The sequence below is a fragment of the Echiichthys vipera genome (genome assembly GCF_963691815.1).
Source record: "Echiichthys vipera genome assembly, chromosome: 1".
Lineage (NCBI taxonomy): Eukaryota > Metazoa > Chordata > Actinopteri > Perciformes > Trachinidae > Echiichthys > Echiichthys vipera.
The window spans coordinates 31,877,815-31,904,111 of NC_139826.1; the positions used below are offsets into that span (position 1 = coordinate 31,877,815).

The 26,297-nt window shown below is 41.8% G+C and overlaps 1 protein-coding gene across 1 annotated transcript; it reads left to right on the forward strand.

Annotated features, from left to right (window-relative positions):
• Positions 1-1,854: 1,854 nt before the first annotated feature.
• On the forward strand, positions 1,855-23,326 carry LOC310946016 (mothers against decapentaplegic homolog 6-like). The gene is made up of 4 exons (XM_083912291.1): positions 1,855-3,213; positions 4,699-4,752; positions 5,216-5,293; positions 22,508-23,326. The coding sequence occupies exons 1-4, from the start codon at positions 2,472-2,474 to the stop codon at positions 23,143-23,145; spliced, it is 1,512 nt and encodes a 503-aa protein (XP_083768417.1). The 5' UTR covers positions 1,855-2,471; the 3' UTR covers positions 23,146-23,326.
• Positions 23,327-26,297: the final 2,971 nt, after the last annotated feature.

Genomic DNA, 26,297 nt, shown 5'->3' on the forward strand with positions numbered 1-26,297 from the left:
TTTTCCCTCATGATCTGTGTTTTATTTTTCATACTTTATGCACATTTACAGGCCATGAAGGCATTTGTTTTTTTTTTTTATTTCTGTATTTATTTGCATCTCTGTTCACTCGTGATCAGTGGGATTCTCCCTGGGATCACAACGTTTCCAGTTTGAGCAGAGCAGGATGCTGCGTCTTTAAGAGTTAAGAAACTTGAAACTGTTTGCGCAACAATCAGTGCGGCTCCCAGCCGCCAAAGTGTCTAGACTGGCACATGATGGCGGGAATCAACCAATGGCTCCAGAGCTTTCCTCTGGGGCCCCGAGAGAAAGAGAGAGAGAGAAAGAGAGAGAGAGAGAGAGAGAGAGAGAGAGAGAGAGAGAGAGAGAGAGAGAGAGAGAGAGAGAGAGAGAGAGAGAGAGGGAGAGAGAGAGAGAGAGAGAGGCAGAGAGAGAGACAGAGAGAGAGAGAGAGAGAGAGAGAGAGAGAGAGAGAGAGAGAGAGAGAGGCAGAGAGAAAGAGAGAGAGAGACAGAGAGAGACAGATAGAGAGAGAGAGAGAGAGAGAGAGAGACAGAGAGACACAGAGAAAGAGAGAGAGAGTCAATTCAGACAGAATGATGAGGGAGGCTCAGTGATCCGGGTTTCAAAATAAAAGCTTTGTGTTAAAGCTTTGAAAACTTAAATATTTGCTTTCCCTGTAGTCTAGTCTGCATTGTGTTGTGATATGGTAACATATAATATATTTATTATATGATAATAGATTTTTTCTTTGTGCACATGCAAAACATAGTGAAAAATTTGCCATCTATTTTATAGACTCTTATAGTCTTTGGGTCAGTTGGTCTTGGGTTTAAACAAAGGGTAACTTTCAGGGAACTTTATTGGGAAATTAAAGATCTAAATTAAGCTTTACAATCTGAAGAGGTCGACTCCGTAACTGGCAACCAGACAGCTTTGAAGTTGTGGTGGAGAGGATGACACTGGTCAAACAGTTCATAATTAATAATGAATTAATACTCCTGACTCCACCACCTACTTGACAGACAGCAGAGCTCTTTCTCTGACTGGTTCAGCTTCTCTATCACAAAAAAACAATACTGAAAATGTTTGCTGCCAAAAGCACAAACTCTTTACATCTCACCTCTGTCTCCCATCTCTATAGTTTCTGTTTTCATTCACCACTATGTTTGGGCTCCTTCAATAACCAGGACATGGTGAACTTGCACAAATGTGTACTCCCACTCTACCCCGTTGTGCACACTTGTCTATATAGTTTTTATTCATAGTTTAGTAGTAGCGGGTTAGTATATTTATTGTGTACAGATACTATACTGTATATCTTATATTTATAGAGTATGCTAAGCTTTTTTCTTGTAGTCTGTTTTGAGCTGCTTTAAGTGATGTGTTGTGTTCAATTCCTATTGATATATATTTTGCTCTTTTGTTTATATGAAGAATTTACTGTGTGTTTACTTTCTGTGCTGCTGCAACATAAGTCTTTAATAAGAGACATGGCTAACTTGTGTATATTGCATTTTCATAGATATATCGATAGATGCTTTTGGACCAAAAAAGGAAAAGAAACATTTTTCATTCCGTCTTAAAATTAACCTATTATTTGTATTTATGTATTCGTGACACTTTTCTTCAACTGCAGATTATGTTCACCGTTGGGGTTTTATTTTGAAAACCACAGCCGAAAAGCCTGGTTTTATTCAGTCTGGCTTGACTTTGGTGTTTCTGCAGGAGCGTGTGTGCGTGTGCCTGTGTGTTTGTGTGTGTACGTGTGTGTGTGCGTCCGAAAAGGACTTGCAGGGGAGTGGAGAGTGGAGTAATTCCAGCTCTCTTTAAAACAACTTCTCAGCACGGAATCCTTCCCGGAGTTGGGCACTGAAGTTCCCGACCATCTCTGCTTTACCCCGGGACTCTGCAGCGGGATTATTGCTTCCACCACCACGATAGAAATCATCGGGTTTTCAGTGTGGTGAGGATTTATTTCGGGGTGAAGGGAGGATTTTACGGTTCGAAGGGTTCACGAAGCTCAAGGAACAACTCTGGAAAACTTTTTTGGATTATTGTCCCTGATGCTCTTTTCGTTCATGTAAACTGATACTGCTCCTGGAGTGGACTCACTATGGTCCGTGGATTGTGTGCGGGATCTCCAGAGTGTTGGAGAGTTGAAGGCTTTGTGAGAGGGCTGGCAAAAGTTGTGGCTTAATTGAGTTGGCGACAGCAGGTCACTGAGCAGTGACTGTGCGCAGCCTTCTCCTTCTGCAGACGGTTAGTTGTTATGATGTTTAACGCAACGCATGCTTGAATATTACTTTCTAATGCTGCGGGAGAGACAGAAAACGGTGATCACCGGCTGCGCATGTTGTGCGCACCGTGCACAAACCCCCGGCCTTGCGCGACGAGTCTAAATCGATGTGGCATCTCCCGAGACCCGGACGGGGCCGACAGGACACATCCAAAACTGTCTAGGTTGTCGTATGTTCAAGTCGAAACGCTCAGGTCTTGTACGGCGACTCTGGAGAAGCCGTCTGGTCACCGAGAGCGACGGGCGGGATGGAAGCAGACGAGGTGAGGGAGGACGGAACGGTCCTTGTGGCAGACACTCAGGAAAGCTCCGCAGACATGAGCAGCGGTCGGTGACACACACTGACCCGGCTCCGGGACTCACGGGGGAGGTTGGAGACCTGACGGAGAGCGCGGAGAGGGAGGAAGAGGAGCAGCCTGACGATGACCGGGGTGCCATGTGCGTCCCGGAGCACAGAGGCTCCCGGCAGGGACAGGAGGGCGACAGTAGGACGGTGACGTGTTGCTTGTTTGGGGAATGGGATCTCAAACCTCGGAGCCCTTATTGGGCCCTAAGAAAAGACGGTGGGGGCGCTTGTCAGTGCGCACCGAGGCATGCGGGGTTGGAGGAGGAACTCGCGAGCACTGCTCACGCTTTTTTGAAAAGACTCAAGGAGAGATCTCTGGATACCTTGGTGAAGGCTGTAGAGACCAAAGGAGGGATACCCAGCGAGTGCGTCATGGTGCCGAACACTGAGCTGCGGCTCGGTGCTCATCACATCTCCCCACAGTATCTCCTGTGTAAGGTGTACCGCTGGAGCGACCTGCCGCTCTCAGCTCGGCTCAAAACGCTGTGCCACTGCCAGAGCTTCGACACGGTGGACGGCGCAAAGGTGTGCTGCAACCCCTATCACTACAGCCGCTTATGTGGGCCAGGTAAGAACATCAACACTGGAAAGGTGAGGGTGTGGGCTTTAAAACAGACACCCCTGAGTCCATCTAAAGGGAGACCTTTCCCCTCAGAAATGACCTTTCAACCTGCACATGATCAAATGGGTAAAAACGGGAGGTAGCAATAAAGGTCCCCATGTGTCATTCTGTCATTCTGTCCTGTTGACACCCATTAACCACCATCCTCATGCCCCCCCCCCCCCCCCCACTCCATCCAAACTCGGGTGGAGGGCCTTGCAGAGAATAAAGTTGATCTCATAAGAGTGGAGTGCGCCATGAATGTAATAAGATTTTATGCAGCATAAAGACTGATGGCCGTTACCATATGCATAGATGCCATTAATAAGAACTTCCAATCATTCAGAGTGTTGTTTGCCTGCAGCTAAAGAATAATGTTGTTATTGTTGATTAAAGTGCCAGACAACAGCACAGTCACGAGACAAATCACCCAATACCTTAATTATTTCTTCAGTTGTTATCTTACATTTGCAATCAGTAAAGCACAAAATGCAACACTGAAACCCCAGAGAATAAATGTCACGTTCTCATATTTTACTGGCTGCCCTGCAGTGTTATAACAATTTCATAACTCTTTGGTCGCCCATTACTTTGATTTCCTCACCACATTCCAAACACATTGCACATTTATTTAAATTTGCGCAAAACTTTGCCTCTTCCCACATCATCCCATTGAAGATCGCTCTCAAGTTGCACTTAGGCTCTTTTTTCTCTGACAAGGAGGTCCTCCTCTTGTTATTTAGGTGAAGGAGTGCCGATAATATACAGTTTGCATAGTGCTGGCGCCAGACTGACTCGCTGGGTATCTGACTGACTGAGGACTCCGGCAATTACTGGCTCTGCTCTTAAAGGGGCCGCAGCCACAAACCCATGTCCACTTTGAGCTGAAGGGACTCTCCCAGCAGCAGCAGCAGCAGCAGCATTGCTTATAGTTTACAGAAGTCATCCTTTGAGTCTGAGTCTTAACTGAAAACTTTATGAAGATGTAAGAAAAACATGAGGACAAAACTCATGAAAACCAACAATTACTACAACTATAGAGTTCACAGTTACATTAAAGCACTCCATTCATTTTCATTAGCTATAGAAACAGGTGGGTTTAATGGTCTGCCTGAAGAGGAGATGCTTTGTTTGTGATGGGATTTAGATGAGACTGAAGATGAGGTCCATTTATTGTACATTGCATGATGATTTAAGGGCTACATTGAAATGTTTTTCTGGATGGATGATTATAAGAAACATTTTTGGAAGGACACATTTTGTGGCATATTTGGAACAGAAGCTATGCATTTGCAATACGTAAGAAGTTCATGATACAGTAAATAAAACATCAAACTATCAGACGTGCAAGTTGTAAACATTTCACATAATCTAAAGCTGGTTGCACTTGAAGTTTTTCATTGTTTGACTAAAGCCTTTAACTTAACCTTGACTTCTGTTGTTTTTTTCTAGAATCACCTCCTCCCCCCTACTCTCTGTCCCGATCAGATGAACACAAGCCACTGGGTGAGTTTGGAAAAATGGCAACCGCACTGCAAACCAGTAAATGTCCCAGATGGTGTCGTCACCATCATATTTTTTAGGCTGGAACACATGATTGAAAATCTGCTTCTGTTGAAAGCTACACAGAGTTAGTCGAGTTTTACCTGTGCTCATCGTCCTTTTTTGATTAGCCGGACATCTAGTGTTTATAAAAGGGAGGCTCTGTTTGTGTAAACAGGCAGTCTGCTGTAGTTTTAAAGGGACTTTTTTAAGACTGCAACACATGCTTTTTTTCACTATTCATTCTTTAAGTCGTCATAAAAAAGGTACAAAGTGTTCTGGAAATCGTTTTTTTCTCTCCACAGTCCCAAACCGCCAAATATTTATAACTATATAAAACTTGCAGATCGTCACATTTGCCATTTTTACTTAATAATCTGTATCTCACTCTTCTATTGTATGTTTGTGCTTTTTCTACATTCCCCAGACTCCACTCTGTCTTACACTGAAACTGTGCCCCCCCTCTCCCCCAGTCCGCCTCACATTACGCCAAGAGACTACACAGGTGAGTAACTTGCAACGCTACTGCAGCGCTACACGAGCATTGTGACCAGGCAGATGTTTGTTTCAGCAGATGCTGACTTGTATTCCCGCAAGAAGAGAACCCTTTACCACAAATAAGTTTGGAAGAACAAATGGAAAAACTTTTGGACTTGCATGAGTGTGCGTGCACTTACAGACGAACACACTAATGCATGCAAACACATGTAGCATGCATCCTCTCTGTGTTTACCTAAAAGGGTAAATTACATTTACTGGTGTTATTATGTTGCGCTTTCCTTCCTATTTTCAAAGCAAAAACTCCACTGCATAAAGCTCCTATTGTCAGAGAGGCATGGAGGGCTCGGTGGGGGTCTGGGGTCTCTCACTATCTAGATGCCACAGCAGTGTAGCCTTTCTGTCTCTTTCTCCCTGTCTCCCTCTCCCTACTCTTTCTCCACAGCAAAATATTTAACTGGGATGAAGCTGCAATAAGATCCCTGTGCATACTCCCAATCCCCTTCGAACCACCCATCCCCCTCTTTCCCTCTTTCTTCCCTCAAATCCCTCCATTCCTCTTGGCAATTGAGCAGTGGAAAGAGGCTGGCATTTTGGGGGCGGGGGAGCCGAGCAGCTCTGATGAGGCGGAGGTGTAGAGTTTTGTGTGCGTGTATATGTGGAAAGAGGGGGGCTGCGGGCTGCATTTGGACAGGAAACAGCCCCCTCTAGATGATGAAACTAGAGCTTTATTTGTTTACGTGCTGGGGTCGGGTGGAGAGGTCCTTGTAGCGTTAGAAGAAACCCACAAACTCACTCGATCAAGCCTCCCTGGGCTTGCTTGTGGACGGTGTTGAAAGGTGAATGGGCACCTATGAAGTCTGTGTAGTGTAGTCACCGCGTCACGGACCTGTCTGTAGAGTCAGCTGCACCCTAGTGAGACTTGCTTTTGTTCGTTTGCCCGTTGTGTTCAGAAATGAACTTTTTGGTAAAGTTGTTGTTTAAAGTTGAAGTCATTTATTGAGTTGTGTATGTTTCCCTTGTTTAGGGGCCAGTATTTCAGAAATACTGAGGTCCTACCAAATGCACACCTCACCACTCTCAGAAAAAGATTTAAAAAAAAGGAGATGCTTTGATTGCTGGGATTATACTTTCACTGTGTTTTATTTCCCAACATAAATATCTAAATGTGGCTCAAACCCTTCTCCACACTGTCAGAAAGAAAACTATGGGGGGATAAATACTGAAACCTCTATTTATCTTAAGTTTTCTTAGCCTAAAACTTGTCAAATTTAATACATAGAGTGTAAAATAATCTTCAAAGTTGCCGACAGTTTGTAAGGTTTTAATTGTAGAACGTAAACTCCCCAAAGGGTATGAAAACCTGACCTGAATGGTAGCTACTGTACAAGGTCCAGAGTGTTTTTGTGTCAACACGTTTTTCGAATTAGATAATCACGCTATTTCTGTCCTTGCTTGTAGCCCCCATTACACACCTTTGAGTTCAAACAAATCTGCCTAGTATCTAAAGTACTCTGAGGTTGATCTACACTAGCAGAAGTGTTGTTTTTGGAAGTTATGTTAAAAAAATCATCCAAAGTCTGTTCAGTCAAGGTCACGAGTCAAACAAGAGTCAAGTTTTAGGTGGAGGTTTTGAGGCTGCATCGTGAGAGAGGATACCTCCTATTGTCTGCCTGGTGAAATGAGTGGAAATAGATCCGTTTTCTTAAAATATGTGTAGTGATTCTGTGTTAGTGTGTGTGTGTGTGTGTGTGTGTGTGTGTGTGTGTGTGTGTGTGTGTGTGTGTGCGCGTGTGTGTGTGTGTGGTCTCTGATCCCCTGCCCCCCACACCAGAACGCTGGAGCCAAGAACTGGCGCTCAGGCCAAGAGCACGAGGAGGAAAGAGACTAAACAGACGTAGCCAAGAAATCTGCATGTAGCTTTTGTCTTTAACTTTGACAGGTTATAAGACTCCTCTTTTGAGTTACAGCTGATATAATAACAGGAAATAGGTTTAACATAAAACTTGTATCAAAGAATTGTCTGCAGCTTGATGTCGGTTAGATCTTTCAAGGATGTGAATGCATCTTTTTTGTGTGCAGATGATCCTCTATCATCTAAAGCTTTTGATGTTTTTTCTTTAGAACGAATACAAGCATTGAACATGTGCTCCGGCACTTCAGCATCTTTTTTTAAATTCCTTTTAAAGCAACTATGTACCCTAGCTTTAAGGGGTAAAAAGGCTGCAGCAGGGTGTGGTCCATACATACCTTTGCCCTGGCCTCTTTTATCATTCGATCAGTTAACGTTCCCCTTAAACCGCAACGTATAGCTTTGAAAAGGGAAATGTCTACTTGAAGTTTTGTAGGCTTATATCTACTCGGACTCTCCCTCTGTGGCTCCAACAAAACGTGTCATTCATCTGCTTATTGTCAGTGTGTGTGCGTGTGTGCGTGTGTGTGTGTGTGTGTGTGTGTGTGTGTGTGTGTGTGTGTGTGTGTGTGTGTGTGTGTGTGTGTGTGTGTGTGTGTGTGTGTGTGTGTGTGTGTGTGTGTGTGTGTGTGTGTTTGTGTGTTTGTGTGAGACAGGGGGGAGAAAGGGAGGAATTTCTGTCTGACTCTGTGATAAGATCGTCTCAGAGAACTCACATAGGGGGGTTCTGTCAGGACAAACACACACATGCACCAATCATGCGATTAGCTGGAAGGGAGATACAGTTATGCTTTTTTACCGTCATAATTGATGTATAACTAAAAGCTACATGTTTGATGTATATTGTATTTGACAAATCTTGAGTCACTTTTTCTCTAAATACACATTATTTGGACTATAGTCTAGGGATAGACCGATACATCGGCGACAGGCGTCCACAGGCAACTCCGTGTTGCTTGAGACGCCTTTTTTAAGTTCAATAAATGTTCCTTTTTTTAAATTGAGACTCGTAACATTTGTTATCATCATTGTGTCATTTTTAGGATGTAAATTGAGGGGAAAAAAGAGCTAAGGATCAAAACCGGTTTTGGACTCGGCCTTACAAAAAATCCATATTGGTTGATCATCATACTTATTGACCTCTTTATCATCCCCCTATATTACACCCCCCCCCCCCCCCCCCCCCGCCCCAACACACAAATTCATTGTTGGGCAATGGTTACCGAAAGTTGGTATTGGGTACTTTTCTTTCAGTATAGGTAACAAAACTTAAATTCAACTCTAATTCCAAAATACCCCCTAAATTTGTTCTTATCCACCTTGGCTGTACTTTAAATAACAGCTAACATAAAATAGCATTGTTCCAGACATCTATAGGTTGTTGTAAGTCGACTTTGTGTGAAAAGCAAACGCTACTGCAGCTCTTGTGACAACTGAAAATGACGCCCGCAAATCAAACACAAATCAGCTAACATGAACGCAACATCATACTGTATAGTCGTATAGTTTAGAGAATATTTTTACAGATGGGCGGGACTCGTGGTTGCAATCACAAATCTGTCTACTACTTCAGCACCACAGACAGCACCATCGACACACAGCACGGTTAGGATACGGATATTTCAGAGCCGTGGTCGGGGCCATAGATTCTAACTTGCACAAACCTCAGTCAGAAAAAGGATCGATGAGTCAGGCAGACTAGACCATATCATAACGCTTCTGCCCCTGGAGATGGCAGGTTAACAAGGGACATGCTTCTTTGTCATTTCGCATCGCCCCTCTTCCCTACTGAATATGCTAAACATTATGTGCTATACTTTATGTCCTAATAGTTCACACATATGTAAACAGATCTGTAGGCATGTTAGCACTTTAGCATTCAGCTCAAAGCACAAAAGAGTCCATCCACACTACCACACTGCCAAAGCCTGATTCAATTCAATTCATCTGTTTTGACCGGTTTGTAGATAGAGAAAGAGACCCAAACATACCCGGCGACCACAGTGATAACATTAACAACTCTGATAATGACAGAAATATGACTGATAATAATTCTGGCAGTGGATATACTAGAATATGAATGACTACACTGTTGAAAGCTGAGCTAAGTTTGACTTGAGTCTGAGCCAGACGAGCTGAATCTGATGTCGTATTCAAATAATGTCAGCAGAATGTGAAACATTTAATTCTGCCATTAAAGTTCTTTGTTTTACGAAGAGTAGCATAAATCAGAAGTTGTCCTTGTGTAACATACAAATCACTCTTCACGAGCAGGTTAAATACACATATAAACAGGCTGGGTAGGCTATAATAGCTCATTTTATTTACCTTGTTGTTGAAATTCCCCATATCTCCCTCCTGTAATTAAAACTTGGGAGTGACATGAATGCAACGGCTAAATATTTGCAGTCAGTATGCAGTTTACTTGATTCTGATATGACGTGAATGTGACACAGTAAATGGTGACTGCTCATAGGTTAGACTCTTTTGATTTCGGCCACATTAAAGCCTTTCCTCTGGGATATTTAATGTTGTTAGCATTATAGCTTTGACCCTGTTTTACCAGCCTTTCCCTGTGCAACTATTATGCTTCCTGCAGCAGTGACAACATTCATGGGCATATTTACACGGCATCATTTTCATTTTAAGGGAGTGAAAGTCTAGAGGGACAATGCCCAACAAATTAGTGATGTCCTTGTCAGCTTTTACATCATATGACATGAATGTACTCGTCAAACATTTGTCCACCTTGTTGTCATTAGGCTCTGGCTTTTGAACATGTGGAAACAAGTAAAGCAATGATACTTAGTGGACATTAGTATGGCCTGGATGCACTGAAGTAAGACAAGAAGACTGCTCCGTCTCTGGCCTCAGTAATCATATTTTGGTGACTTGTTTGCTTAAGCAGAGCAAGGTATCAGCCAAACATCCTGTCTCAAAGCCCTGTCTGCACTCGCTGCAGCATTAACCCCATGAATTGGCCCTTTGACTGATGGGGCACAGCCCAGGAATGTTGGGAAATTGGGAAGGTGAAGGGGAGTAGGGTCTCGGAGTGAAAGAGGTGGGAGGGGGATAAGGGGGTCTGACTCTGGAGAGTGACATCTGATACATGTTTGAACATATCGCCGTTAATACTTAAGAAACACGGAGCTGAGCCGACATTCTTGGACGCTTAGGAGACAGTTTTAAGAGTTCGGCTGCACCGTGCTGTTTTAGTGAGTTTAGTTCAGAAACTGTGAAGCTTTCCAGGTTGACACAGTCTGACAGTTTTTTGTTGAGGCTCTCACGTAAATATTTGTCTTGCAGAAGCATGAATATTTTATATATACAGTATATATATATATATATATATATATACCTTTGCAGAGTTCATTTTAATATTATATCTTGAGGTGTAAAAATAGTGGAAAGACAAAAAGTAAACACATTACACTGCGTCTAAGGAGAATCTCTGTCTGGACGGGTCCTTTCAGTGACCTGAACCTCCAGCCTGTTTGCTGGCACACGTACAACACTTGCTCTTATGCCTGACTGAGACACATTAGACTATGGAATTCAACATCAAGTGCTGGCCCATTAACTGTTTGCCATTTCCTCAAATATTTTCCATCACGGCTCTTTCTCACTATACAAGCAGGGCACACAGCTGAGGACGCAGTGCAATACTCGCTCACAGCTCTTTTTGCTGAAGTCCTCAAGTTGGTTTTTCAATGTTTTCATATTTTAGGCTGAATGCCAGATTGTTAACACTGTTATCAAAACCCTTTTTTGATGCAACTATGTTTATATTTATCTAATTGAAAAGACCTGGATTTTTAATGTGCTGTTTTCAAGGTTCTAAAAGTGCCTGGATTTTGAATAACGTGCTTCAGAGTACTTGAAATTAAGATTATACAGAAGGCCAAATCTACTTTAAACCAGGCGACACATTTTGAAACCTTTCCTTTAATTTGACACCCTTGTTTAGAATACTTTCCTGAAACTTAATTGGTTGTTTTAAGCATAATAACATTAAATTTAATGTGATGAAGAAGTGCAATAATCTGCTGTATATACTGTATGTGCTGTAAATAAAAGGTGCTAGAAAAGCTTGAAAATGCGCCTTAAAATGCTTGAAAAGCATTTGAAAATGAAAAGCTATGGGAATACTGTAGTGTGCAACAGGAAATGCATAATGCCAACCATATAGATTCTCTATCAACATAATGAGCAAATGTTGTTAATGAATGTATCTGGCCATCAAAAAACAGGATTTCTCACCAGTAATGTATCATAAAAATGTATTTCATTTGTTTCCCCCCCAAATATCCGATCTTGCAAAACAATATCCGCTCTCAGAGACTACAACATTATCAAACTTTTTGTGGTTACGTTCAGGCAATGCCAACGCATTTTAAAGAGATATTGTGGTCATGCTTAATGCAAAAAAATGTCTGCAATGATTTAAATCTTGAAATGCAACACAATTATGGATGTTTAACCAAAACCATGATCCCTCCTTGACCTTAAACAAAGTGCTTTTGTTGCCTCAATCTAACCACAGACGGGACCCAGGATGCAAAAATCTGGGTTTCTTGTGTTAAAGTCCTGCTCTCTGTATGTCCATCACCCACCACGACCACCTTCCTATGACTCCAGTGGTGGGTAAATGTGTCACCACAACATAACTGTGAAAACAAAACATAATTTCCAGGAGACAGAGTTTTTTGTTTTTCTTACAAATCACAGCAACAGTAAAGTTAGATTCCTAGAATTCTCCAGAATGACATATGATCAAAGCCTCCTTGCTCAACTGAAACCTGAAAAAACAACTGAACAGGCTCGTGTTTACTCTAACACATTTAGAAGAAATTAGAATTTAGTCTTTGTTGTTTTAAATAAGCTGTAAACGCTGAGGCGATGGAGCTTAGTCACCTCAACGGCTTTAATGCTGAAATGTGTGTCAGTGAAGATACATAACAAATGTAGCTGTGTGGATCCACAGAAATGTTGCATACCTCTAAAATACTTGTCCTGCAGATATTTGAGGGTATGTGAGGTTGAGTAGGGAAGGATATCGGATATCACTGCGGTTCATCCTATTTGGAAAAGGGAAAAAAACCCCACAAATGTATGTATTTCATATCCTATTTTTTAACATTTACTTTTAGGGATTTACGTGTCTGATCTCAGTTCTCCGTCCGTTCCGTCTTGATAGATGCAACACTGCTTTATGTATCTGTGTCAACACCTTTCAGACATTTACATTTAAACCATTTTACTGTGAGTGACGCTGAGTCGACCTCACCAAGTTCATGGATTTAGCAAGTGTTACGCATCAGAAACACTCCTGATGATCCAGTAGAGATGTGTCATATCACAGTAATGTTTTTTAATAAGCTTTGCTCCCTCCTTTTGCCATCCTCTCATCTTTTACCTCTCACGTTTAGCCTACTTTTATTGTTTTTTTGTCTTAGTGTTATTTCTCCTTCTGCCCTTGCAGCCTCTACTGTTTGTTGTCCACATATTTTTGCTCTCTTTCTCTCTGTCTTTAGTAACTCTTATTCTCGCCCCCTCTCTTTCAGTCCATGTTGTCAGGCCATCACAATTTAAAATAAGGTTTAAATTACAGGACTGGCTGTGGCTTTCCGTTGTTCCCTCAGAGTTTTTGCCAACCCGCAATTTGGCTTTTAATGGAATCCTGCCATGCTGCTGAACCTAAAGATTCTTTGCAGATGTCGACAGGCTCTCTGACTCCATGAAATGTAGGAAACTGTCGCCTGTGCTGTGAGCTCTGAGTGCAACCCTGAGTTAAGACTGAGAGTATATTTGAGGGAAGCAACATTTTCAGGCGATGTGGCTGCCTGTTTTTTAGCGAGAACAATCATGTGTGTGTTTGTGCTGAGCATTCACCCATGATATTGGAAACTACACTGACTGACAAACATTATTTAAGCTTCCCTATCCAACTTTGATGAGGAGCGTTAGGCCATATCTACATTTGTACACAGACACACTCTTCTTTCACACACAGAGCTTTCATTGATCATTGTTCAGTTGTTTCTTGAGAACTGACGACTGATGTGCGTGAATTGTGGATTACAGTCATGTTTTATCCATTACAATAAAGCTGAAGTCTTGCATAGAGCTCAACAGTGAGGTCCTGGAAGTGAAAATCCCATTTTCTAAATTAGGATTTCGATTATAAGCCATAATGTCACATACATCCAAGGTAGATTTACCACCAGCTGTGAGAAAAACATGTTTTATTCACAATGTTATGGAGAAGTACTACATTACCCATAATAGTGTATATAAAAGTGATGTCTCTGATAGGTGGAGCTCGCTGTTACCATGGAACTGGTCCACACTTTCCGTCTCCTAATTGGGCATGGCCTCATTTTAAAGTTATTTTGCCAACATTATTTATTTACACAGCCAACAACCATTTTTAGCATTAAAAAATTTGCTATCTGAGGTTTGGGAACGTTTCTTGACCTTAGCTTGGCTGTGTTCCCAGATCTTGTGAAAGTTTGATGGTGACACAGAAATAGGTCTCAAACAAAGTCAATTTCCTCCTGTTTTGTCCGTCTGAACAATGCCATTTTAGTGTCACACGTTTCAGGAGATATGTGGCCTGTGAAAATTGGTTTAATATTTATTTCAGTGATGATGGGGCTAAGGGAACGGTCATAATCTGTGTTCTGGTTCACTTTTCCTGTTGGAATTGATGCACACAGAATCTGACGCTAGTCTCCTAAAGAGGCGACGCTGAGTTGCTTCTAAACCGTCTCTGCTGCTACCGCTGAACTCTCCGATCATTATGTACACAGTTTTACAGAACTTTTGCCTTCTCTTCTGGTCTGTTAACCACCAAATAAAATATTTTATTCATTCATTGATCTCGTAGCTGGTTGGTTTACATAAGGATTTTCTGAAACGTAAGTGGAGAAAATGAATGAGTTCTGGAACCAGAGTTGTTAAAGGAGTGGGCGGTCACTGTTGAGCTGCTGAGTTAACTTTCTGGCATAGGGGGAAAAAAAATCGATCTGACCTGTTTCAGGAGGGAACTTGTTTTGGGGGAGCATTTGCACATGATGATAAAAAACAAAAAACAACATTATATACATATTCCTCATATATCTTTACAACCGAGCAGGTCTGCCTTATCGCATGATTCATAGTTGCCATTTTCAGCGCGCTGTGCCGGTTACTAGCTCGGAGATTGTTGTTGTTTCCTTAAGTGAGACGGTAACACGCAAATAGTGGAGGGGGCACCCCCTTTCCACGTTATCACTCCACTAAATGATCACGGGCCTCATAAATATGGGTTAGAAAGTCCCTTCTGCTCCTACCAGTAGGTTCATAAAGCTGTTATCTATTCACAGAGTAATGGTCACCCTTGATGTCACTTTTTAACAGCCTCACAAATTAAAGCAGATTTCATTAAAGGAAAATATATTGTTATTATACAGATTTTCTAAGATAACTCTATTAAATCATGGCAGGCCTCACATTCCTGACTGTTGGAGTTGTGTATGGTGATTGTGCAGTGGTTGTATTTTCAGTCCACAGTCTTGTTGGGTTTTACATTCAGATAATTCTCCAAAATTAAGTTTTAGAAGGAATTTCATAATTCCTTTCTCCATAGTGGAACAAATGGATCTATTCCGCCAATAAATGTGTGTAATTATGTTGTGAGGAGTGAAGGCCATATCGTCAGCCCACGTGAGGCTCAATGAGAGACTTGTCAACTTGACCCCTGTGACTGGCTGAGCGGGGGGAGGAAGTGTCGAGGAAGAGGGCCTGTCCAGGAATGTGTTGGGAGGGGAGGCTTGTCAACTGCAGAGGTCTGCTTCTCTGCGTCTGCTTTTGTCTCTATTCAGATTAAAATAATCTTTCTTTAAGTCATTTGTGCAAAACATAATGACAGTTAACCTTAAAGCTACTATACGTACAATATTCTATCTGATTCGTGTGCCTGTTGGTACCTGTATATGTTTCTCTGGTGCAGTAACTCATGAAAAATGTAACCACATGTACACTATAGGGGCTGCACGGGCTATACAGACACCACATGAACTGTGAGCTGCTGTGTTTGTCGATAGTGAATACAACATGGAGCAGGCTGGCTAATGTTCTCCTTATCAAAAAGTGGTCAACAGATTAGCTCATGCTCATCTAACAAAACCATTTCTATTGCAAACTGAGTTGGATGCGATTGTTTGTGTATGAATGAACTTGAAGGTATCAGAAAAGGAGGAATGCACGGCAATCGATCAAACAATCTCCCTTGACACTGGTGCAACAACAGTGAAGAGATGGAACCTGTGCAGAACCATAAATCACTATGTGCTGTAGCTGCCGTGACACCTTAATGTACTGTAGAGGTATAATTTAGGATTCAGTCCTCCTCCTGCTTAACTGGTTAAGTTGCTCTAAAAACTGTTGTTAATGTTGCGTTGAAAACAATCTTGCGTCAAGGAAGTAAAAATCAGATCAGGGATGCTTAACAATAACACACAATTACAATTAGTTATGTTTTCTCAGACTGATTCAGTTCCAGATCCTTCTTTCTGTCCACTAACTGTATGTACGTTTCAAAACCTTCTAGTGAGGTTGCTGCTGTAAAATTGGTTGTTATTATTTGTAGTCAAAGTTCTTCTCTTATTCCTTATGTACTGTGGATCTTTGTGAGGATCGGCTTCTCTAGCATTAACCTCCATAACATTTTGACATTTTCAACTTGCAAATTCACAATCTTTGAAGACAAAGTCGTTGATTGCATCAATGAGAGCTCTTAACCCAAATCTGAACAACAGTTAAACACCAGCGATGTAAATGTACCTTTGTGCACAAACTACAAGAGGAGGATAAGTGATTCAATGTCACTGTCACTTTGAAGAAACATTTACAGAAGCAAACGTTGGAGTGGAACATAACCACATTTCTTTTTTGCCTTAATTTGATACGTTGATACCGACAGTATATACCAAATGTTGGTCCTTAATCAGTTCGGTATATAATCTATACTTCATATCACCTGAAACCACCTCTTATTTATGAAGTGTTAGCTTTTATTAGGGGTGTCAGGATTAACCACTTTCTGCCATAACCAATGTTACAATGTGGAGATTATTTTTATTTACAATTCCCTGATTTCTGCAATGTTGCCCTGTAAATGATCTCCTCTCGTGAGCCACTTAACAAGAGTGTGCTTGCTGGTTCATTTTGTGTGTGACAGACTCATCGTCACCTAAAACACTGAGAAGAAAAGCTGTGAAAAAACAGTCAAAGTCAATGTCAGAGGGAACTTACGTTCCAGCCTTTTAACCGCTAAGAAAGCGCTTTAAATCTGCAGCGTGGGAGCCTCTTGCATATCTACAAAATAAGAAGGGCGTTGTTGTTGAAGACTGATTTGCAAAGTGTGCCGTCTAAAGGTGGCTGCAAAGAGTCCAAAACTTCAAATATGCTCCAACATCTTCAAGATCATAATCCACTCCTCTATGCTCAAGTCACGGTAAAGGAAAATGTAACTAGCTAATGTAACATTACTACACTGGACCAAAACAGTTTAAACTCTGCTGGGAGTATTTCACAACTTGTTAGTGTTTACTTTCTGAAGCTTGTGTGGATATGTAGTTGCTACCTGGATGCAACTCCAGTTCTATGAGTACGTGCTGAACCGTGTAAAGTAGGCTGACATGTTTTTGTGCACGACAGGAACAAAACAATGTGAGACAATGTTTCACAGCATCAGATCTAGGAGAAGTTTGGATTTCCAGTGCTTTCATGTCCACAATGACAACACAAACTCTGGTGCATGTTATAAGACATGACAGCAGAGTTTGTCCAAGATGCAATGATGTGTGTGATGTATGTGAGACATTCCTTGGCTTAACTTGTCTGGCACTTTGAAGTAGCAGCAGAAACGCAGGAAACTGGTTACTTTCTCTCTTCCTCTTGGAGGTGCTTTCTAAGCTACCTCCGAGCACGTCTTCCTAGGAATTTTACAGGGACACACAGTTACTTTCCTGACGATCGCTTGACCTGCAGGTTTAAGGAATGTGGTTGTCTCTGTGAGCATGAAATAAAGGTTTGGTGTTTGAGAATTGTGTAGAAGCAGAGAAAGATGTCTAGTTGCAGCAGGCTACATCACAAGATCCACTTTACAATGGAAGGAGAGGGAGAAGGAGTGTGTGTGTGTGTGTGTGTGTGTGTGTGTGTGTGTGTGTGTGTGTGTGTGTGTGTGTGTGTGTGTGTGTGTGTGTGTGTGTGTGTGTGTGTGTGTGTGTGTGTGTGTGTGTGTGTGTGTGTGTGTGTGTGTGTGTGTGTGTGTGTGGTGTGTGTGTGTGTGGAGCCCTGTTGTGTTGGACTGTAAAGCCCACGTCTGGCGATAACGCAGCCCTCTGATGGCAGAGATAGTCGAGACGCCAGCTTAAATGTGGCTTGCTGGATTGAAGTTCCCCTGTAATGATAGTTGTCTCAAACAACACAGAACCTACCATTTGTAGCCAGGGAGGGGTGTTTTCTTTTTCTTTTCCCGCTTATTTTATTTTATTTCTACTTTTTTAGAGCTTTGGGAGGAAATTTGAGGAAGTTGAATCAAAACAATGCGTCTAAGAGGCAGCCGACAATGGTCAGTAGCTGAATTCTATCCTCCCTTCTCGTCCCTCTCGTCCCCCCTACGCTCCATCCCCTCCTCCCCCTCCCTCTATCCAACCCACCCACTTCTTTCAGCACAGTGGAAGAGTCTAATAACTGGAGGGGAATCTAATCCTTGGCACTGGATGAAAGACGAGGGTCTCCCTCCCTCCCTCTCTTTCTCACAGTCTCTTTCTCTCTCTTCATTTTTTCCGTGGATGCTGGTTATGCTTGGCAGGTTCTCTCTCTCTTTCCCTCTCATTTTCCCGCTCCCTCTTTCACCCAGTCTCTCTCTCGCTCTCATTTTTTTTCTTTTTACTCCTCTACTTCCCCCTTTTCCCCCCGCAACCTTCTTCCTCTCGGTGCAGGTTAAGGTTAACAGGAGAAAACCTCAGGAAGTTGCTCAGACTGGAGGTAGAGAGGAAAAGTTGTTTAAAGGTGTTTAAAGGAAAAGTTTAACATTTTGGGAAAGTTGGAGTTTTCTAGTTGAGACTTTTATGTGAAGATTAATCCCACTTCCACGTTTCTCCATTTCACACGAAGCTACAGCCAGCAGCTGGATAGTGTAGCTTAGCATAAAGACTGGATATGTAGAAACTTTCTGATTTTTTTCCAGTGTGTCACTTTTGACGTCACAAACGCGCTGGAAAATATGGTTGGTAAAGAAAGCAGCACTGAGCCCAGTGACAATGTTACGGGGATTACTTCTTTTTAATATTTGTTATTTCTGAAGTCTCTTTGCCAAACTTAGCTACAATTGATTTACGTGAGAGTGTCCAAGCGCAGAAATGGACAGAATTTTTTGGTGACACGAGTCAAAGCGTTGCGCTGGAAAATGGGCGAAAGCTAGCGTGTCCACCCAGGTGTTATATTTGCATGTGCTGCCGATCGGAACTGGAGCAAATAAGTTCCCTACTAGACTACAGCTGAGTCATCTGTCCCGGGAATGAATTGTAACCTTTCCCACTAAAGACGAAAGCCAGATGTTGGTGGGTGTTGGTGGTTTTTTTGTCTAGTGGGAAAGACGCTTAATGAACATGTTGTACCTCGTTTGTTTAATTCGTTACAAAAAAACAACAACAACCAATGAAATGTTTAAAGATGACTTTTTAAGAATTTACGGGGTTAAGATGAATGGCTTCCTGAAATCTTGTCGTCGCCGTGAGTTTGTCAGGCAACGAGCAGAGGCTCCACGGCAACAAATAATCAGACACATGACCCCCCACAAAACCACAAAATGACTCTACACTCTTTTTTAACAAATAAACCAAATGAGATAAAGCATGTTAATTCGAAAGCTTAAGAAGTGGTGCTAGGCAGATTTTGTACATTCGGACTGAGCCCGGCTAGCAGTTTCTCCCTGTTTCCAGTCTTTATGCTAAGCTAAGCTAAACATCCGATTCCTCCGGCTACATTTAGCATCCAGATAAAGCAGTAGTGTGTTATCACGCTTCTCATCTAAGTCTCTGCAAGAAAGCAAATAAATTGACTAATCCTTTATTTATTCAAAAGGAGGAAAAGAAAGAGGAAAGATGAGAGTTGCTGTCATTGTTTGAAATCCAGGATCGACAGTCTGTGGAGAGTCAACAGGAAACTGCCTGTCCGACCCTGAACTTCGACTGCAACTGCTTTTTATCAGTCTAAAAAAACCTAAAGTAGTCCAAGCCTTTAACGTAACTTAAATTACAGCAAGTCATTTGTTTTTATATTCCACAAATCTTCCCACCTTTGTTCAGACCTCGGATGAAAACTGTGAAGTGTACCAGGGCGTTTCCATGAGATTGGCACTAAGAGACAGTGATTTTGAAATGAAATAACAAAGGCTACTTATCTAATTGGTAAACAGAGCTGTTAAATTGTGGTTGCCGTAAATGCTTGCAGGACGCTGTAATTGCTGCCAGCCCTCACATACAGATGTAGGCATGCACATTCAAACAGTCACACACCAACATACATTTTCTCGACTTCCTCCGCTCGAACATAAACATGCTGATAACCTCGAGGTTGAACCCGTCTTAAAATTCCATTGATGGAGTTCGGTTGCCCACACGCTCCTTCTTCCTCCTGCCTCCCTCATTCTTACACAAGCTTGTTCTACCTTAAGTTGGATGATGGCCAGGCTGAGCATGATGACACTAAAGGCTGTGCCAGAAACATTAAACATGACATGTCTTACTACTCGCGCTGTCAAACACTAGGGAAATCGTGATTGAGTGTTTTGACTTGAGAGTATATCAGTCAGTCATGTCCTCAGCAGACAGTTGTGCTTCATGTGAAACTCTCAATTACATTTGTTTTCAATGACGTTTTAGTCTTCCTGAACTTTTTCTATATCCCTCATTACTCCCAGAGGATGTATATGAACAGTTACACGTTATAAATAACAATGATAATGAAAAAGAAGTTAATTGTAGTAACTTAATAATTTAGTTTTTTAAACAGTAGCTTTCAAAACAAAGTTACAAAGTGCTTTAAGTGGTGGGAACGGGAATAAAAACATTTCAAGATGTGAGTGAAATAAAATAAGATACAATAAGTTAAAATGTAAATAAACTACCCCAAAGTAATATATAAAATATAGAAGACAATAACATTAAGAAGATCAGTCATGTAGGACATAAAATGATGTGCTTGCATGAACAAAAAGCTTTTTTCAGTCTGATAAATATTGAATAGTAACTGAAAAGTATAAATATGAAGTATAAGCACCTTTCAACCACCAAGACATTCAAAGTGTTACATAAAAGGCATTGGGACCAGATATAAAGGAAACACAAGACCATTTAAAAAGACATAAATAGGATTTAAAAAAGAGAAAAATTAAAATGAAGAGGGAAAAAAAGCTAAAATAGTATGAAACCGATTAAACGGGAGTTAGGGGAGTTTCTCCCAGAAATGTGGTGCATAAAAACTGAATCGCATCATATTCATGACTTTAGGTTTCATTAGAAACTTAAAAGCCAGGATTTAAGGCTTTATAGGATTTATACTCTCTGCAGCATCATTCATTATATGATGGAAATTAAAGTGCGCTGTGTCTAAAAACCCCTAAAAAGTCCCAGTTTGTTTTATGCCTTCGTTGGAAATTAATTTGATCGTGAACTCATAAAGTCCCCCTGTGTTTCCCCAGACATGTTTGTGTTGCCTTATTACAGGGAAGAGCACAGCTTGTAAAAGTGTGTTTGTGTATGTGTGAGAGAGAATCAGAAAGAGATAGAGTGAGAGAAAGAGAGAGATCCTGCTAGCTGAGCTGCCGGCTCTCTTATTGGAGAGCTGTAAAAACTCCAGACCGCAGGAGTTGCCAGCCTGGAATTCACTAATGACACACGTGGGCCTCAGATGAGAAGTGCAATTTTGTGTGTGTGCGTGTGTGTGTGCGTGTGTGTGTGTTATAGTCATACTGTTTGGATCAGAAGGCCCAATTTGTGTGTGTACATGTGCATGAGTGAGGCCCTATCTAATCATCTAGTGTGTTTGTGTATGTGTGTGTGTGTGTGTGTGTGTGTGTGTGTGTGTGTGTGTGTGTGTGTGTGTGTGCGTGTGTGTGTGTGTGTGTGTGTACTATTTGCGTACAAACACTCACACACATCTCTTCCTCCTCCTCCCAGCCACCCCATACTACAATCCCACCACCATCTCTTCTACCCCCCCCCCTCCCCCCACCCCCCCTGAAACGAAAATGGCCGCTGTGCAAACATAACACACCTAGCCTAATCTCGGTCCTGGTTTCACCCAAAAGCAGCTTGTTAATGGAAGAAGGGCCGCAGCCATTCTGGCCCCTGGTGGATGAAGAGGGGGTGCTCCCTTGGATGTGAAAGGAATGGGGCCACAGGCACATGGGTCTTTAAATCCTCTGTGTCAATAGAGTCTGTGGAGCAAAATAATGGCATCACTCTGTGTGGGAGTTAATGTGAGCTGATAGCATGAGGGCTGGGGGGTCAAGGGTTCACGCGCTTGCACTAGGTTGACAGAGAGCTGAATGCTTTCCACCCCCCACCCCCCCAACCACTCCACCCTCTCTGCTGCTCCTTTTTAACTCGGGACCTGAAGGGGTGTTAAGGAGGGAGATGATGAGGGATGTCAGAGGAGGAAGTGGGACGTTTTAGATACCTTTTCAAAATAATGACAGTGACAGATGGAAAAACACGGATCAATGAGTAAAGAAACCTAAATGCAGATGGTAAATGTACATGTTTTTATATAGGGCCTTTAGTCTTCTGACCACTTCAAGCACTTCACACATTCAGATGGCAATTGGCCTGAGGACAGCTGAACACGTTTCATCACAGTTTCAATGTGTATAGAATGAATGTTTATAGAATTTAGAATGACACTAACAAAATTTGTACTTAACTCAACACTTTTGGTTTCTGTTTCGTTTCTGTGGACAGAATATCAGCCTTCTCTGTCTAACAGAATACTAAATGAAACATTTGATTCTTTATGGCCATTATCATAGGCAAAACTCAAGGTAGAAAGGTTGGCAGCGAAGCAGCAGCATCATCGGCAGAAGCAGCAGCAGCAGCAACTTCCTGCTGTTGGGACTTTTGTTGGTTTGAGGAATATGTTTGTGCTCTCAGTGTGAAAACTAGGAGTGGTCTTGTAAGTCTAACTTGTTTTGAGTATCAACAAATGAACACTTGCCAAAACAAACATTAATTCTTCCACCTCTCTTCTTCCCCTCAGACACTGGTACCTCCCTCGGCTCCTCCACTTCCGGCGGACATCGCTCTCACTGGTGCAGTGTTGCCTACTGGGAGCAGCGCACGCGCGTGGGTCGCCTTTATCCAGCCCACGAGCCCTCGCTCAACATCTTCTATGACCTACCTCAGGGCACAGGCCTCTGCCTGGGCCAGCTCCACGCCAACGCCTACCACAGCCGCCGGGACGACCCGGGCAGCCACGGCACATCGGGTCTTTACAGACACCACAGCCATGGAAGTGGAGGGAGCAGCAGCAGCAGTGTGCAACAGATGCGCAGTAAAATCGGCTACGGCATCGTGCTGAGCCAGGAGCCGGACGGAGTGTGGGTGTACAACCGCAGCCAGCACCCGGTGTTCATCCACTCACCCACTCTGGACCCACCCAGGGCTCGAGGGCTGAGTGTGAAGAGGGTGATGCCCGGCTTCTCCCTCAAGGTGTTTGACTATGAGCGCTCCAGCTGGATGACTGAGCATGGCGTGAAGCCTGAGTGCCAAGAGGGGCCTTGGGACCCCCACAGTGTTCGCATCAGTTTTGCTAAAGGATGGGGCCCCTGCTACTCCAGACAGTTCATCACCTCCTGTCCGTGCTGGTTGGAGGTGCTGCTCAACAACCACAGATAGCACACAAACACACAGACTCACATGAGCTTCTAATCTACCTAGATTTAATATAAAATTTATATATTATATAAAATATATTATACATGTAAATACTTGAGTCATTTTTACAATGCAATTATTTATGTATAGTGTAATGTGTATATGGACAAAATAAAAAGGAACAAGAATATGCACTTTTGATTCTATATACGTATGCATTACAGTTTCTCAGTGTCATTTTGAGCTATGAGGTATATAAACTGTAAAAAATAAGACAAACCTGGTTTATGTTCTCATGATTTAGCAATTCCATCAAAAAGTATGCCATACACACGTTGTCAATAAAGTATTTGTATTAAATGAAGGCTTCTGTGGTCAAGTCAAGTGCTTTTTCACTGTGCTTTGGATAAGTCGGCACTCTTTGACTTTTCAGTGACGCGCAGGGTTACGACTTTGACAAACACATCTTCTCTCAGAGCAAACAAACATATTCTTCTGTTTACACCACAGGTGCTCTTCTCAGTGTTTACGGGAATGGTTTGAAGTGCTGGTGTACCTTTGAACAGACCCACGCTAGCTGTTCCCCCTGCTCCCAGTCTTTATGCTAAGCTAATCTAACTGTCTTTTTGCTGTACAATAGCTTCATATCTAACAGACAGATATGAGAATTATACTGATTTTGGAAAATGAGCACATTTAGCAACTGTTTTTTTAAAAGCAGAGTGAAGGCTACTGTACATGCCGTCTATATTTAAAGGTCTAAGGTCCATCTTTAGGTTTTTTTGAGCTTTTGAACTCATCTTAGACGCTTCCAATTGGAGATTGTCGATAGTAAAGTCTTGAAGAATGACTCAGTTATCTCCTCAAAACCACCTCTGCTGCAACAATGCCATCGCTGCTCTAATATCGTAGTGAATTGAAGAACATAAACATTGCGATTGCATGGCATTAGTCTTCCTTTCCCTAATGAGACCAGGCAAAATGGATGGGATCTGGTTTAGCGGCAGTTATTAAAGTATGTAAGTAAGTGTGCAGCTCACCGTCACTCCTATCGCAAAGTCCATTAAAGTATGTAAACACAGTTGCTGTGTAGAATATGATAAAAGCACAGCACAGCCTTGTACATTTGCTGTTTTGGTGGTACTATGCAGTGTTGGAAAGTACATCTACATTTACTCAAGTATTTAATTACTTTATTTGTACTTTACTTTTCCATTTCCATTTTACCTACATTATACTTCTACTCCACTTTTACTCACTGCATGTTCATATTACTTAAAAAAAGTCTAAATCAGCTCATAAACTATGATAAATTATCAAAGTTTAAGCTAACTAACAATATTTGAAGAGCACTTTTCCAAAACGAGATAAAAGCCAAATTTAAAAAAAATGAGTGTGTCATACCACTTTGCTGTAAACAGAACCTTTTCACTGCTTCATCAGTGTTTCTGCCAAATCGCTATATTTCCTTGTTTAAAATGGTCTCAAGATGCAGTTCCGTTCCAAACCGCGACCAGCAGCCAACCTATTTTTAGCCTAAATGATACGTCCTCTCAACCAATCAGAATTCAGTAAGCGTTCTACGCGATCCAACATGGCGGCGCTCTGAAGCGGGAGAGTTTTTTGTTTTGTCCGTCCGTTCAACATGTTCAGACTGAGCCAATAAACCATTTTGACAAGATACATTGAATATTATCCAAATGTATGGGTCTGGGTAAAAAATGTAATTTTCCTGAAAACTATAAAAATGGATTTATAGCATTTTGGAAAAGAGCTCCTCATATAAAGTAGTTAAAATGAGCTCCACCTTTACCAGCATTTAAGCGAGAAACACGTTAAGGCATCAATAATTATAATCCAGTAATATAATATGTATTATTCTGAAACAGGCTGCTCTACATTATAAGTACTTTTACTTTTGGTACTTTAAGCTTATTGATGCTCTTTTGTACTTTTGCTTCAGTAAGATTGTTATTGCAGAAGTTTTAATTGTGAGTATTTTTTACACTGTGGGGTTACTAATTTTAGGAGTAAAACATCTGAATACTTCTTCCCCCACTGGTATTATCCAAGAGCTCTGTTTGCTGAGGAAGACCTTGTGATACAATTGAAAGCTCTGAAAAGTAAGTGGACCTTTGAGCTGAGATTAATTTAGATCATACAGTTGACAACTGTTTTGTTGTTTTTGTCTGTATGTCTGCAAAAGTGTAGGTTTTACTTTTTAAAAAATGTGTCCAAACTACATAAAGTTTAATCAAGTTTTAACTTTCTTCTTGGCGTGAAAAGGGACCAGTGGTGGGAAAGACTGAGAGGCGTCAGAGTGCCAGTTGTAAGAAAATAAAGTGCATAACTGAGAGATTACACAATAAACCACAGCGGGGCACTCGGGCCCAAACTGACTCTGGTAGGAGAAAGTTCTGTGTTTATGGCATCCTGTTTGATTCTTTCAACAACACAATTATTTATGGAAACACATATTTGCTACAAAGTCAAAGGAACAATGAGATGAACAAGCAACAAGTAGTTAAAACCAAAAGTTATAACCGTTCTATAGATGTGTGTTGAAGCAGCAGCAGGAGCAGCACTTCGCTCAGCTAAGGCATTCAGGCAGTCAGGCATTTTTGTTTTGACCCTGAACCTCTGCAGGCTGCTTGCTGAAACCTGTAATTAACTTTAGCTGTAAAAGTAAAGAGGGGTTGATTACAAAGTTGCAGTACTCCTAAGGAAAAATGAAGCACTGCAGCATTCAAAAACCTCTCCATTGTGACAGTATGCTTGCAGTCTGAGCTTGAAATGACCTTTTTGTGTATTGGTGCTTATATAAGTACTTAGTTTTAAACTCTGCTATTTATATAACAACAACCAGAGCTGGATACAGCCTTTTCTAGAAACTCATTCTCATCACACACCCCAAAAATTCCAATGTATATTTCAGTCAAGTCTCCACTCTGCCTTTCCAGGCAAAGTGTGGGATTTGTGGTCAGGATACAATGGAAGGATTCAGAGGAGGGATCATGGTGGGAGAGTTGCTGCTGGCAGGACTAGTCCAAAAACCCTACCATGTTTCTCTTCCGTCTCTTTTTGGTTTTCTCATCTGAAAACACCCCTGCACAGTCTCCTGTCCTCATTGTTTTCCTTTGTCAGGATTCAGAGTCATGGAGACGATGAAACGG